At 38.0% G+C, this 13,865-nt stretch overlaps 1 protein-coding gene across 10 annotated transcripts in view; it reads left to right on the top strand.

Annotated features, from left to right (window-relative positions):
• LOC136424382 (regulating synaptic membrane exocytosis protein 2-like) overlaps positions 1-13,865 on the top strand; it is a 170,350-nt gene that overhangs the window by 106,764 nt on the left and 49,721 nt on the right. For all 10 annotated transcript variants that reach the window (XM_066412957.1, XM_066412951.1, XM_066412952.1 and 7 more), the window contains one exon: positions 13,381-13,534. In XM_066412957.1, coding sequence (XP_066269054.1) covers positions 13,381-13,534 — 154 coding nt within the window. The remainder of the gene's footprint in view (positions 1-13,380; positions 13,535-13,865) is intronic.

Consider the following 13,865-nt stretch of genomic DNA (forward strand, 5'->3'; position numbering starts at 1 on the left):
ATTTTCTGACATTTTGCCTCATAGCTTTCCACTTGTGATAGGCAATGGAAAAATATCATTGTCCTTTTGGAGCACATCTATAATGTATTCTATGCTGATTTTACAAATGAGCTCTTGTGTGATGTATTATGACCTGATGAGTGGTTGAGAGCACCTCGAAAGTTTATATGTCATATTTGCCCTGACACACTAACAATAAAAACAGAGTGATGCTACTATTCATCACTTTTATTGTGACATATTAACAACAAGGATGATTACATGACAATAAATCATACTGGATATTTAATTCAACAGTCAGCAAGGCAGAATTATACATTAATGTCAAGTCTCATATTTATGTCGGGAAGCCACACTAAAAAAAAAACATTCATTTACAGAGATCTGCTAATGCAGCATCAATACTTCTCAATGCATGCACACTTCAGATATCCAAGTGTCCAAAACATTCTTGAAAAGGCTTCGGAATTATGTTTGCAGATCTTAAATCTGTCAGTCACAAAACGCCATATTTTTTAGTGTCAGCTGTTGAAAATGGGTATATTTTGCCCATGGGTAAGATTTACTCTATACACTAGTGTGGCGGGAGACATCAAATTATTTTCATCCACAAATTTTGTATCTTACATGCATGTGCACATAATTTCTTAGATATGGTTTCAATTTTGTCAGTTTGAGGTGGAGAAATCTGAAAACGGCATATTTATTAGTTTATTATAAATATGTTAAGCATTTTAGTAGGGGCAATGTTGACTGTTATTTCATGTGTACAGGCTGTTGTTCCATTGGCCCTGTTTTGTTCAGTTTGCCATATACAGTGAGGTATAATCGCTGTCTTGATACATCAAATATTTACAAAGATGTCTGGAAAGTAATGTCGGAACCATACTGATTATACTGGTGAATATGAGTAGATAAGGCATAAAACCAGCAGAAAATCTCCAATTATGCAAAGCAATTCAATCTGCTAGATGAATTCTCTTAAGTGTCAGACATCTCAAATAGCATCCAATGTCTTTCAACAGTGACTGATAATGCTCAGAGACTTGATCCAGTTGTATGAATTATTTTGCATAATGAAGAATTTATACCTGGATGTCTAATTGATAACTTTTATCAACGTATCGAGTCTGAACCAGTTTTTAAACAATGTCAGTCTATAGGTCATGCTGAAAGGCTTTGTCCAGTTGTTTGAAATTATTTTGTATAATGAAGAATTAATACCTGGATGTCGGATTGATAACGTTCACTGATGTATCAAGCCTGAACCTGAGAGGCTTTGTCCAGTTATTTGAATTATTTTGTATAATGAAGAATTAATACCTGGATGTCTACCTGATAACCTTCACCTCTGAAACAGTTTTCAAACATTATCAGTCTCTGGGCGTGCTTAAAGCGGAATCTTCTGACCCTCCATCAACTTGTCCTCTACATGACAAGGACGTGACTTTGAGAGAGACTGGGTCATAAATTAGCTGGCAAAGCACTTGGGTGTAACACAGCTTTATAACATGTATGCTCAGGCCATGCATGTGAACACTTATGATTGTTTAGTGTACGATTTAATACTTTCCTTTTGTACTTTAAACTTTATTGACAAATCAGCTTGACAGTCTCTCAGAGAGACTGAATTGCGCAGATTCACAGTTTGTCTTTGCTAAAACCTCATCATTGTTAAAATAACAATACATATTCACACAAGACAGTTAAAAATGAACATGACATCATATAGTCTCAAGAATTTTGGGAGCATTGAAACGTCGATGAAGGTTAGACATCCAGGTAATAGCATACACAAGGTAACAGTTAATTATGCACAAGGTGACATTTACTCAGTTGCCCAAACAATCTTATCCAGTTGCTTGAGTAACTGTTGCCTTGTGAATACTTTCCTGGCAATGATGGATTTCTGTTGATGTGTGTTATAAACCATGCCTTACAGATCTTATTCCTTCTTTGATAGAATTATTTTCTAAAAGTATGGGATGTACAATGTGTTGAATAGATGCCATCCTACCAAATTTCCAAAGGAGCCCTTTTGGGGATACTGTGTTGAAAATACCAGCTTTGGCACTAACACTGGAGATGAGAAATAGTTGTGGATGGTGCATGTTACATGTATATATGTCCAATCTTAAAGAAGGCTAACATAAAATGAGTGATAAAATTTGCATTGCTCAATGGATGGAAATGGAAAAGCAAAAGAAAAGTTGAGCGGTTAAACCTCAGACTGAGGACGAAGCATGACAATTTTTTATTAGCTAGTGGTGCAATGTGGCTTATGGAAAGGGAAGTGAAATGATCCCTTTCAGCTTTAGCTTTTAAAAGCTCTTTATAACTTTACGTGAATATCATCAAAACATGCCACTAAGTTGACACTGTGCTTGTATGATTTTTTTTCTTGAAGTGTAAGTAAGGGATCTTAAAAACATCAATAAGTACAGGGAAGCTTGGAGAAGCAGAGAGTACTTAATCTGGGCTTACAGCCTGACATTATGATGATGTAAGGGTGGTTCCTCGAAATGTCAGTGGATCTAAAAAGAGCAGAGGTGACCCCTTGAAAGCTATCACTTACATGTACATGTCCATGTAAGTGGGATTTGAAACACTACCAGAAACACGTATGACAATCATTTGGCTAAAAAGTTAGGTGATGGCCCCGGATAAAAAGGTAGCACTAGAGTGTGTGTAATGGTATAGCAAAGCCTGAAGGGTCAATGCACCCACTTTTATGCTATGAGGTGCGGTTAGGTTTGCCACAGCCTATTACAAAGTTTGTGGGCCAACAACTCAGTCTGTAAGCCCCTTCAGCCGCACACTTTGATTCTCTATTGATTTCCTGGTGGCTAGGCTTTAGTGGTACTCAAAGTTTCTCCTCGTACCATCAGTTCTTAGCTGTAATGGGTTAATTGAGTCTGTCCTGGGTACTGAAAGCTATGTAACAGTCATTAAATGAAGATATGCGTAAAATTATATCTTTGTGCATTTTGGCTATTCCCAGTTGATTTCTGGGTGGCTAAGCTTTAGTGGTATTCAAGGTTTCTCCTCGTACCATCAGTTCTTAGCTGTAATGGGTTAATTGAGTCTGTCCTGGGTACTGAAAGCTACGTAACAGTCATTAAATGAAGATATGGCTGAAATTATATATTTGTTCATTTTGACTATTCCCAGTTGATTACTAGGTGGCTAAGCTTTAGTGGTACTCAAAGTTTCTCCTCGTACCATCAGTTCTTAGCTGTAATGGTTTAATTGAGTCTATCCTGGGTACTGAAAGCTATGTAACAGTCATTAAATGAAGATATGGCTAAATATATATATTTGTTCATTTTGACTATTCCCAGTTGATTACTAGGTGGCTAAGCTTTAGTGGTACTCAAGGTTTCTCCTCGTACCATCAGTTCTTAGTTGTAATGGTTTAATTAAGTCTGTCCTCAGCACTGAAAGTTATGTAGCACTCATTTAATGAAGATATTGCTAAGATTAGATCTTCATGCATTTAGCTATTCCCAATTGATTTCTGGGTAGCTAAGCCTTAGTGGTACTCAAGGTTGCCCCTCGTACCATCACATGTCAGCTATAATGGGTTAATTGACTCTGTCCTTAGCACTGAAAGTTATGTAGCACTCTTTAAAAATGAGGATATTACTAAAATTGGACCTCGGTGCATTTTGGCTATTTCCTGATTTCCTGGTCACTAAGCTTTAGTGGTACTCTGGACTGCCCCTTGAACCATTGCTACTAAGCTGCAATAGTTTAATTGACTCTGTCCTTGGTACTGAAAGTAATGTAGTACTCTTTAAGTGGCCATTACATTGCTAAAATTAGACCAATGTCCATCTAGGCTAAATGTTAAATAAGTAGTCCTTGACATTATCCTGCAAGTCCAGGAAAGAGACAGGCTTATTGCCTTAAAGTATTCCAAAGATGGATCAAAAATGATTATAGGGGTTATGGTTATGTAAATAGGTAGCATTGAAGAACCTAAATAGCCATACAGGTTGTCCATTGTACAACAATGGTAAAAAAGGTTTTTAAACACCAATTATATTTGTTAGCTCTCTGATTTTGACCAAAAAAAATTAATATACAAAACTAAACTGGAAGATCAAAATGAATGCAGATTATGAGGGTAAAGTCACAGTTTGAGAAAGGCAAGTTTTCCTCCCAGCCCTGTTTTCTAAAACCTAACTTATGTCAGAGAACCAATGAAAAAGAATTGTTGTAGCTTTAGTTGAAATGCAGCTACCATCATTTTAAAGAAATAATGCTGAACTTGAATATCAGTATACATGAAAACAGACTAAGGGTAAAATCACAGTATGAGAAAGTCAGATTCAAATTTCCCTCTCTACCCATAGTCTTGCCTAAGTTTGACAAGCAATGAAAAAATTGTTGTAGTCTTAGTTGAAATGCAGCCCCCATAATTTAGAGAAAACATGCTGAACTGGAAATTATATGAAAAAATATCAAGAGTGTAAAGTCACACACAGTTTGAGAAAGTCAGATTCAAGTTTTCCTCTTTGCCCCGTTTTCTAAAATCTTACTTAAGTTTGTAGAAACAATGAAAAAATCGCTGTGGTCTTAGTTTAAATGCACCATATTACTCCTTAGATGGCAATTATTAGACTTATTAATTTGAGAAAGTCAGATTCAGATTCAAGTTTTCCTTCCAGCCTTCTGTTTTCAAGACGTCGTCTCGCTAAAATCTTAGTTATGTTGGAGAAGCAATAAAAGAAAATGGTTGTGGTCTTAGTTGAAATTCAGCCCCCATTACCTGGTAATGGCTTTCCTGATGGAGGTTAGCCTGTCATATGATAGCCAATTTTTCTTGGCCGTGGTTGCAGCTGCAGTCATTTGACCGTGATCCAAACTTCACCTCCGACAGTCAGACCGCACTCCGGAATGTCTGAGTTAATAGATACATGACCAGAATCAAAATGTGACCTGAGGTCTGGAGTCCATTTTTCACAGATTTCAATTTTGTAGACTGGCTAATTAAGACGATACATTGTCTCTTCTTTGCCAGTATTTACTCTATAAAATTAAACCTTAAAAAATTTACTCGTGTAATTTTTCTTTTGTATCAATTTTGGGGCTTGGAAAAATAATTGTGAGGATTATTTTGTGGTGTTAGTCATTACGTATTGCTTGATAATATTGACACATCTTGAATTGTTATGTGCATATTTTAACCTTTAACATACTATTTTTGGTACCAGATCTACCAGAATAGATAGCTTAACCAGCTGTTGGTTTGTTTGTTTGTTATATAAACGTGGGAGATAGATTAGGCATTTGTTGACAGATGAACTTCCATGGCAATCTAAGATCCCAGCTACAACTAAAAAGTACAAGCCGAATAAAATGACCTTTTCCTCTGCTCAATTCCGTCTCACACTAAATCCAGTGTTGCTGTTCACCTTTCCCTCTGTGGCTTTACTGATACAATATTGACATTTTGTAAGCTTGCAGTGCGGTGTTGCTCGAGGGTATGTCAATATTGACCTTATCATAGAATCCTCAGTCTTGTACCTAAAGGTTAGTCTTCTTTTGTATTTCTAACACGTGTATGATACATTATGTACATTCTGATATAGACAATTCTCTTACCTCCTCCCTAACACTTTCCCTCTTATGTTTCCTCCTTCTGTGCTTCCTTTTTCTCCCTGTTCCTCTTCTCATTCCTCCTCACTCTCTACTTCCCTCATTCCATATTTCTCCCTTCCCTCACTATTCTTTTCTCCTATTTCTGTTGAATGATTCATCATCTTTCCTCCTGTCTTTTCTCTTTATTCTTGCATTTTCATCCTCCTTCTTCACCTCCCTCCATCCATTTTTCCATGTTTTCCCCACCCCCATCCTCCGCCTCTCAGCTCTATTTCTGTTGACTAATCCGTCATCTTTCCTCCTTTTTACCTTTACCGAGAAGGTTATGTTTTTGTCAGCATTCGTGTGTGTGTCTGTCTGTGTGTCTCACGATAAGTCAAGAATGCCTTTATGGATTGTCATGATATTTGGTGTGTGGGTAGATCTAAACCTCAAAATGAATAGATTTTGGGCCCCCTAGCAACTTGTTTTTTTCTACATTTATTCTTTGCTTTCTCCTCCTCCTCTTCTTTCCTTCCATCTTTCTATGTTTTTCCTCCTACCCTCATCTTCTTGTTTTCACCTCCATTTCTTTTTAATAATCCTTTATCTTTCATCATGCCTTTAACCTTGGTTTGTTCCTTGATTTCCCAAGCCAACTCATTTATTTACAATCTGGTGAGACAATATTACAAGTACCATGTTCCCTCCCTATGCACCCATTCTTTTTGTATAACGGCTTTCTCAGAAATGTAATATCTCATGTTCGTCAATTCATACCACCCATGCATACAGATGGGATTTGGGTCCAAACAATTCTTATGTCTCCGGATGTAAGTGGTTAAAAAGTCAAGATTATATTACATCAATGACATCCAGGTTATGTAAGATACGCAAGGTAACAGTTACTCAAGCAACTAGATAGATTCAGCAGTAAGTAAGATATTTCGGAAGTGTTGTTCATTCATGTCACCCATGCATACAGATAGGACTTCTATGTAGCCAAATAACTCTTATGTCTCCAGCTATAAAGGGGTGACAAAGCTAAGATTATCATTGTAAGCCACACTGATTTATCTTGTTGGTTGACAGACATATCTATGTGAAACTCTAGGATCGGAAGGAAATCTTGGATCTGGTATTATTCACTTTCTCAAACTGTTTTAACCTACTAGAGATATATCGATGATGGTTAGACGATCCAGTTAGTAAGATACATAAGAAAGCAGTTACCCAAGGAACTGGATAATTTTGTAAACGGTCACAAAATTATCCTGGACCATTTACTTGAGTAAATGCTGTCTGGCATGTGTTTACCGAGATACAGACTCCCCCTTATGTTCTGTTTTTATGTCTATCTTCATGTTCAGCAATATTTTGATTCAGAGAATCAACAGATTGAATTGATGATGTAACCTTAGAAAATGGAAGCTGGCAAAACTGTTGCAGTCTCTGATTGATGATGTACCAGCATGTATTAATGTAGCTGGGTTACATCTATGTCTATACATCGTTAAAGAAGAGGCCTGAGATATAGCAGGAAGCAGCCGAGATTGCTGCACTGTTGCCAAGAAGTCGTCACACTGGCTTCGTATTTCATGTGTCCTTTAGCCTGTAATTATGTTTGGTGTCGTGTGCCGTCGAGATCACCGCTCCGCGTGCGTCAATGACAACATCTCCTGCATGGCAAACAGGAGAGGCTTATAGCCTGTCGACATGCGATCTAGAAAAACAAACGTGGCAAAGTCGATGCAGGCATTTTACAACAGTAATCAAAATCTCTGCATCACATGGGTTATTGCAGTGTATTTTTATCATTATTATGCAGCACGAATTGAAATGCTATCATATAAAGAGTATTCAAACTCTACAACTGGATAAAAATTCGGAGATTTATTTCCAGACATTTCAAGTGACATCCATCACTCTTCTTCAGCGTCACTATGAACTGTAATGCTATCAGTTGTGGGCCAAGATTTACCACAATGGGGTACATGTAAAAGGTCAACCTTGCTTTGCTGTAACTTTTCCATAGGAAATATCATCATTGTTTTGTAGCTGAGTTATTTTTCTCTCTATACAAAGCTTTCTTTATTCTTTTATTTTCCATAATTGCTAGACTGCTAGACAGTGATGTTATTGTAACAAGAGATTACTGAAAGACTATTGTTGGCTATAGACAGACAAGTTGGGTTTAGTTTCTTGTCTGGAAGCAGAGGAATATGAAGAGTCCTACTAATTTGTAGGTTCTGTGATTTTAAGCGGAAAGTGGCTTTCAGTTTGTCAATGCAGGAAAGTTGGGGTAGGTCGTGGTGATTTCTTTAAACAATTCATTTTTTTGTCCTGGTCAAATAAACAATTTGGAAGAAGATGTGTTTCGTCTTGCACTGCCTTTGACATCAATAAACACTTCACGACTCCCTGTCATGAAGTGCTGTTGAATAATTCAAAGTAACGTCCCTTGACAGCCTTCATTGAGTATCTCTTTATTGCTGTGTAACTCCTTATGAACTGCACATTGATTATTGATGCTTGAAAACCTTGAAAGTTACAGACTTCAGAACCAAACTTAAGGATCCTCGTTCAGGTTAAACTGTGTGAGGTTATCATGTACAGATACAGTCAAACTTGTACAAGTGACCACCTCTACAAAAGGACCACATGGCTAATGTGACCACTTTCCCATTGACACAGGCATTGAGAATCCTGTCTATAATGACCACCTGTCCATATAGACAAGATATTATCGGTCCGCTAAGTGGTCTTCTTGGGCAGTTTTGACTGTCCCATCTTTTGACGGTGTATTCTTATATAAGAGTTACTCAGTGTCTTGACATTTGGCGAGTATCTTTCTGTCTTTTATTGATTCCCCTGTTGATACATGTACAAGGTACAATAGTGATCGAAAGTCAAAAATGGCTGGATGAAAATCTTTGTCTGCCTTAAAGCTCTGAAAGTTGCTTTTTACTTAAAATCATTTTTTAATAATTTGTATGGAGTGTGCAAATGGACAAAAAACAAGGTACTGTCAAACCTGGATTCAGTAACCACTCGATGGACTGAGGGAAATGGTTGCTGAGGACAGGTGGTTGCTGATGACAGGGTGGGGTTAACTTTGTCAAAATGGAGAGGACTGTTTTAATATGGCTTGTGACTGGAGCTATTTGCCTGCGCCAGGTGGTTGCCTGACCAGGTTCAACTGTATTGACTTGTTAGTTAAACAGCGAGGTGCACAAATGAGCAAGTCCATGGGGTAAAGTGATGCGTGCCAAATGGCCATGTTTGATAATGGATCCAACCCTTAGGGAGAGGACCTGGCCTTTATCAAACAAAAGAGGGTGCAAAACACATTCAAGGAGCAGACTGGAAACTATAAAGAGTCAAACTAAATATTCTAGCTCTGTGAATAATTTCATCATTTTTGTGAATGATCAAATAGCAAAGTTCGCAAAAAAATCAGTGGACCGGTTGTTGGACCCATTAAAAAATTCACAGTACCAGGCTATCACAAAAATAATGTTACACGTCTGAGAAAATAGCAAAACTGAGCAGATTTATCTAGCCATGGTTACGGTCTTTCGAAGATGATAACTGTGAATTGTGTCTAGAAGCTTAAAGGATGATGACTCAACAGACGGCGAGGCCAGTACTAGTATAGTACCAGTCACTGACGAAAGATAGTGGATGCTGTCTGAAACGTCTGACTGTTTCAAAATTTTATCCAGTTGCTTGAGTAACTATTTTGGGCATATCTTATTACCTGGATGTCTAACCTTCATCAACGCAGTACTAAAGTTGGTGTTGAGACAAAATGCGAACCTAAAAGAAATATCTGGACCTGGACCTGACCTGAATTTTCTGTACTGGTACCCAGCCCTACTGCTGTCTGCTGTTTTCAGTAGAGGTGAAGAGAGAAGTATTCAGTAGAGGTGCCTACTACATTAGCCTCGATCTGAACTATTATCAAAAGGAAATGAAAAGGCATGATTACAATTTCCTGTTTATGCCAAAGTGATAAAATGCTTGTAAAATGAGTTAAAATCTCAGGCGGCATGAAAGCGATCCTAGACCTGATTACAACAACAGCAACAGTGTTATGTTGATACCAACATTAAAAGAGGTTGTCAATGTCAAAAAGATATCATCAAAGAGTTAGTCTGTATGTTGTTACTACATGTAAATCTACCAAAATATGTGCTCGTATTTATGATTATGGAATAATGTTATTGTGACCAGATAATTTCCAGAATTCAGTCACATGTTCCACTTGCCTGAGGTGAAAATCTTTAAGATCTGATTTTACAATCTTATTTGTCCTGTTTTCAGACCAAAATAGTGGTGAAAATGTAAAAAAACATGACCTCTAGTACACTTATAAAGAAGTAATGACTGAAAAGTGCAGAGTACTATTTGACCGTCACCTTGCAAAAATCGAGCAACAACTCTATACATACAGAATAGGGGCTTTGAAGAGAAATCTTAGATCAATAGAAAATCTAGCCTAAGAACATCCTCCCTTTCATGTGAAATGTTTCGAGGCTTACTGTTATCATCAAATACTCCACCGAGTTGAGCTAATGATTTATTGCCTTTGATTACAAGGACTTCTGACAAAAAGCTGCCTCAGGGTTTCTTGTAAATAGATGTACACGTTTTGTGCCTTGGTCACATGTACTGGCCATGTGATATACACATTAGCAGTCATGTGACGATCTTAATACGTACCTTCGGGGCAGATTGATATACTCAGTGTAGGTGTACTGGGCTTTGTTGTGTAGAATTTATGTGGACTCAGTGATAGCTTTTAAATCCATTGGGCTCATACATGTATATATTATATTAAATGTTTTCTGGATAGGAAATCTTAGCGTAGGTCTGTTATTTACTGAAGTTTGTGAACATAAGTGTCTGAAGCAACATCAATGTTGCTTAATAGCAGCTTAATATATAGCGGATGTTATTTGCACCAATTTAATTTGCACGACATCGTGTAATATGTACAAATCTGTTTTCTTTTGGCAATCAGTCCAAATAAGGAGATATTATTAGATAAAGTGTCATTCTTTGTCCTCAGTCTCAGGTTACCAGCTTTGCCTCATTATATTGTCAGTATATTACATGTACAACCAATTCTGTGTTATTTTCTAAAAACTCTAGCTGGTATATTATCAACCTTTGTCAATTATTCATGATAGATTTTTGCAAGTAAGCTTATAAAAAGCTGTGATACTGCAGATAGTCACTAGGTGGCATCAGTGTGACAACACAACATTATCGTCAGTCAATGTGGTTTCAGAAAAATATATTCAATGTTGTAAAAAATGTAATTGCACAAAATACCAAAAAAGAGGTCTGTTTCACAGTTCAGCAATTGTTAGACTTTTGTGGGTGCAAAGACTCTGGACAACAGTATGTAGGCTGATATGATTATGAAAATGTTCATATCTAACTGTTGTATATTTGGTTACACCCCTATGATCCAACATCCCTATGTTCCAAAGCGCCTATGTTCTGATATACCCTAACCCTTAACGTAGGGGTGTCAGAACATAGGGGCGTTGGAACATTGGGGTGTTGGAACATATGGGTGACGGAACATAAGGCTTTCCCCATCTATAGTAATTTGGCATATGATTATGTCCACAGTTGCGATATCATTACATTTGATCAACTAACTGTCTAAAGGTGACATGTAGTCATAAATAGGTCCTCCTTGAATCTGTTGCGTGACGTTCATTTGTACTTAAATGAATAGTTTTAATACAAGCTTCTCTGTGCCTGTTACTGAATGGCAAATGTTGTATCCAATACAAGTGAATACAATGACGTCACGCTGACTCTATGGTAGGCAAAAAGGCAAAAGATTAGTTGTACGTAGGTTCTTTAATTCTGTACATTTTAATCTGTAATGTGATCTGCTAACATCCCTTTGTAGAATATCCCAGAGGTAAACAAAAACAGTGATCGCTCGCACGCAATTGTACTTCATATAAGCTAATGAAAATTGACCTCCGTTGTTAATAATATATTGGCCTTGCAATACTGTTACTGATAGATATCCGATAAGGGACTGTACTAAATGATCTATTCAATAATAACATCTGACGTGTTCAACAATAACCGTTTTAGTAATATTTGATGGATTGGTTGAACCATGTTTGTATTGATTTTGCCATATATAGAAAGTCCATAGCAGCAATATTGAATTGACTATTAAGCCTTCGGAATGGTACTCATCTAGCATTGGTTAAATTAGCTGCGTTGTATTTACGTTGATGAAAAGGCCGATGCATATTATGTCCCATTTGGAACAGACCATTGCATTTTTAGAAGCATTTACAGTTTGTAAAAACCGTAACAGGTTGTTATTCGGAAACTCGTCTTCATTATCGGTGTCTTAGAAATGTGTTGATCACCTGGGGTGACCCCTGTAGAAGGGGCAGATGGGATACGGTCATGTGACGGGGCCCTGGAGGAAGTCCAATGTTATGGCGTCTGGTGGGGAAGCTGTTTACGAGTCAACTATTTAGTAGTCAAATGTACGGACAGGTAGGGACTCGTTTATGTACAATCCACTGGTGGAAGAGAGAGGGAAGAAAAGAAGGAAGGAGAGGAGGGTGGAAGGAAAAGGAAGGATGTTAGAACAGCTGGTGACCTCTTGGCTGGATGTCTGGGACAGTTAATGGAATTGGGGAGGGTCAGGAAACCGGGGGTAATGATTTTGGTTGATTGGATGGCGATATAGATGGATAGTGTATGGCCCATATGTGCAAGCATAGGGAAAAGGGTTGTGAGCAAAGATGGGCCGTCATTTAAGGCTGCCTGTGTCATGAAATTTTAGAAAGGTTAGCTGTGTGTTAGGTTCTGGGGTGTATGGTCTATGACTGTATGGTTTTGAGCATTATGAAGGCCACTTGGTGGGGAGGGGGGTAGTGTGCAGACCTTATGTGCACGCTCACAGAAGAGGGCGGTGAGCAAAAATGGGTCGTCATTTAAGGCTGCTTAAGTCATGAAATTCTAGAAAGGTTAGATGTATGTTGGGCTCATGGGCTGTATGATTGTTAACAATATGAAGGCCAGTTGGTGGGGAGGGGGGCACATGACTTGTATGGACAAGTCTGGTGATGGTGGGTTTACACTTGGGTTTGAGTGCTTGGTGGAGAATTTAGGATTGTAGCATTGGTAGATAGCTAAGTGTCAGAAGTATATTAAGCATTTCAAATAGACTTTCAAACAGGTTATCATAACAGTTTATCTTGATGCTGTGTAATTCCATTGCAATCTTTTGTCTCTATAAAGCTTTACATGTACATGTAAAAAACAAGTATCAAAATGAAATCCTGTCAATGGGAAATACATGTAGTTGCCGTTTCTCTTTAAAATTGAGACTGCCCCATTAAACAATGAGAAACACTTGTACTCATCTAACATTATTCCAAGAGGATGAAAAATATCAAGTTTCATTCATTGCATTGTTAAAATCTCATTCTCATTTTTTAAACCTCATGACCTCATTCTGACCTTGTGTGAACTGCTCTACATTTGTAGGTGCTGTTGGACCTGGAGACTGCACCCTTGGATGATGAACACTTATACTTATCAAACATTATTCCTAGAAGATGTAAACTATCAAGTTTTATTCATTGCATTGTAAAATCTCATTTAACCTTTATGTGAATTCTGTCTTGGTGCTGTTAGACCTGTAGACTGCAGCCTTGGACCATGAACAGTTCTTGTCAATCTTGTTCCTTCCTGTGTTAAAACCTGATTCTAACCTTGTGTGAACTGTTCTAGGTGCTGTTGGACCTGGAGACTGCACCACTGGACGATGAACAACACTGGTACGTGCTGGACCAGCGAAAGAATGCCCTGCCCCCACCCAGCCCCACCCGGAGGAAGAACACCACCCCCGGGCGCCATGGCAGCGTCCTCGACTTCTTGGATGAAGGTGAGGTTTTGTCTCAGCATGAAAGTTCATCTGAGTTGGTCATTAATGTACAGATTCCACTCTACTATCCGGTACACTTAAAATACAGTTCCAGCCTGATTCTCAACAAGACAAAACCTCATCATGAAAATTAAACTATACTGCAACTCTAAGAATTTGACTCACTGGAATTTTCGACCCTATGCTGACGTCACGTGTGTAAAAATCACATGTAGACTGCGCTTGGGTCAGATAGCTGATGAAGTTTGAGTAAAGTTTGATTTTCATTCTGAGGTTTTGTCCTGTTGGGAATGAGGCTTGAAGTTGAACTGTAATGCAAAGTGTACTGGAT

This window comes from Branchiostoma lanceolatum, chromosome 18, assembly GCF_035083965.1.
Source record: "Branchiostoma lanceolatum isolate klBraLanc5 chromosome 18, klBraLanc5.hap2, whole genome shotgun sequence".
NCBI lineage: Eukaryota > Metazoa > Chordata > Leptocardii > Amphioxiformes > Branchiostomatidae > Branchiostoma > Branchiostoma lanceolatum.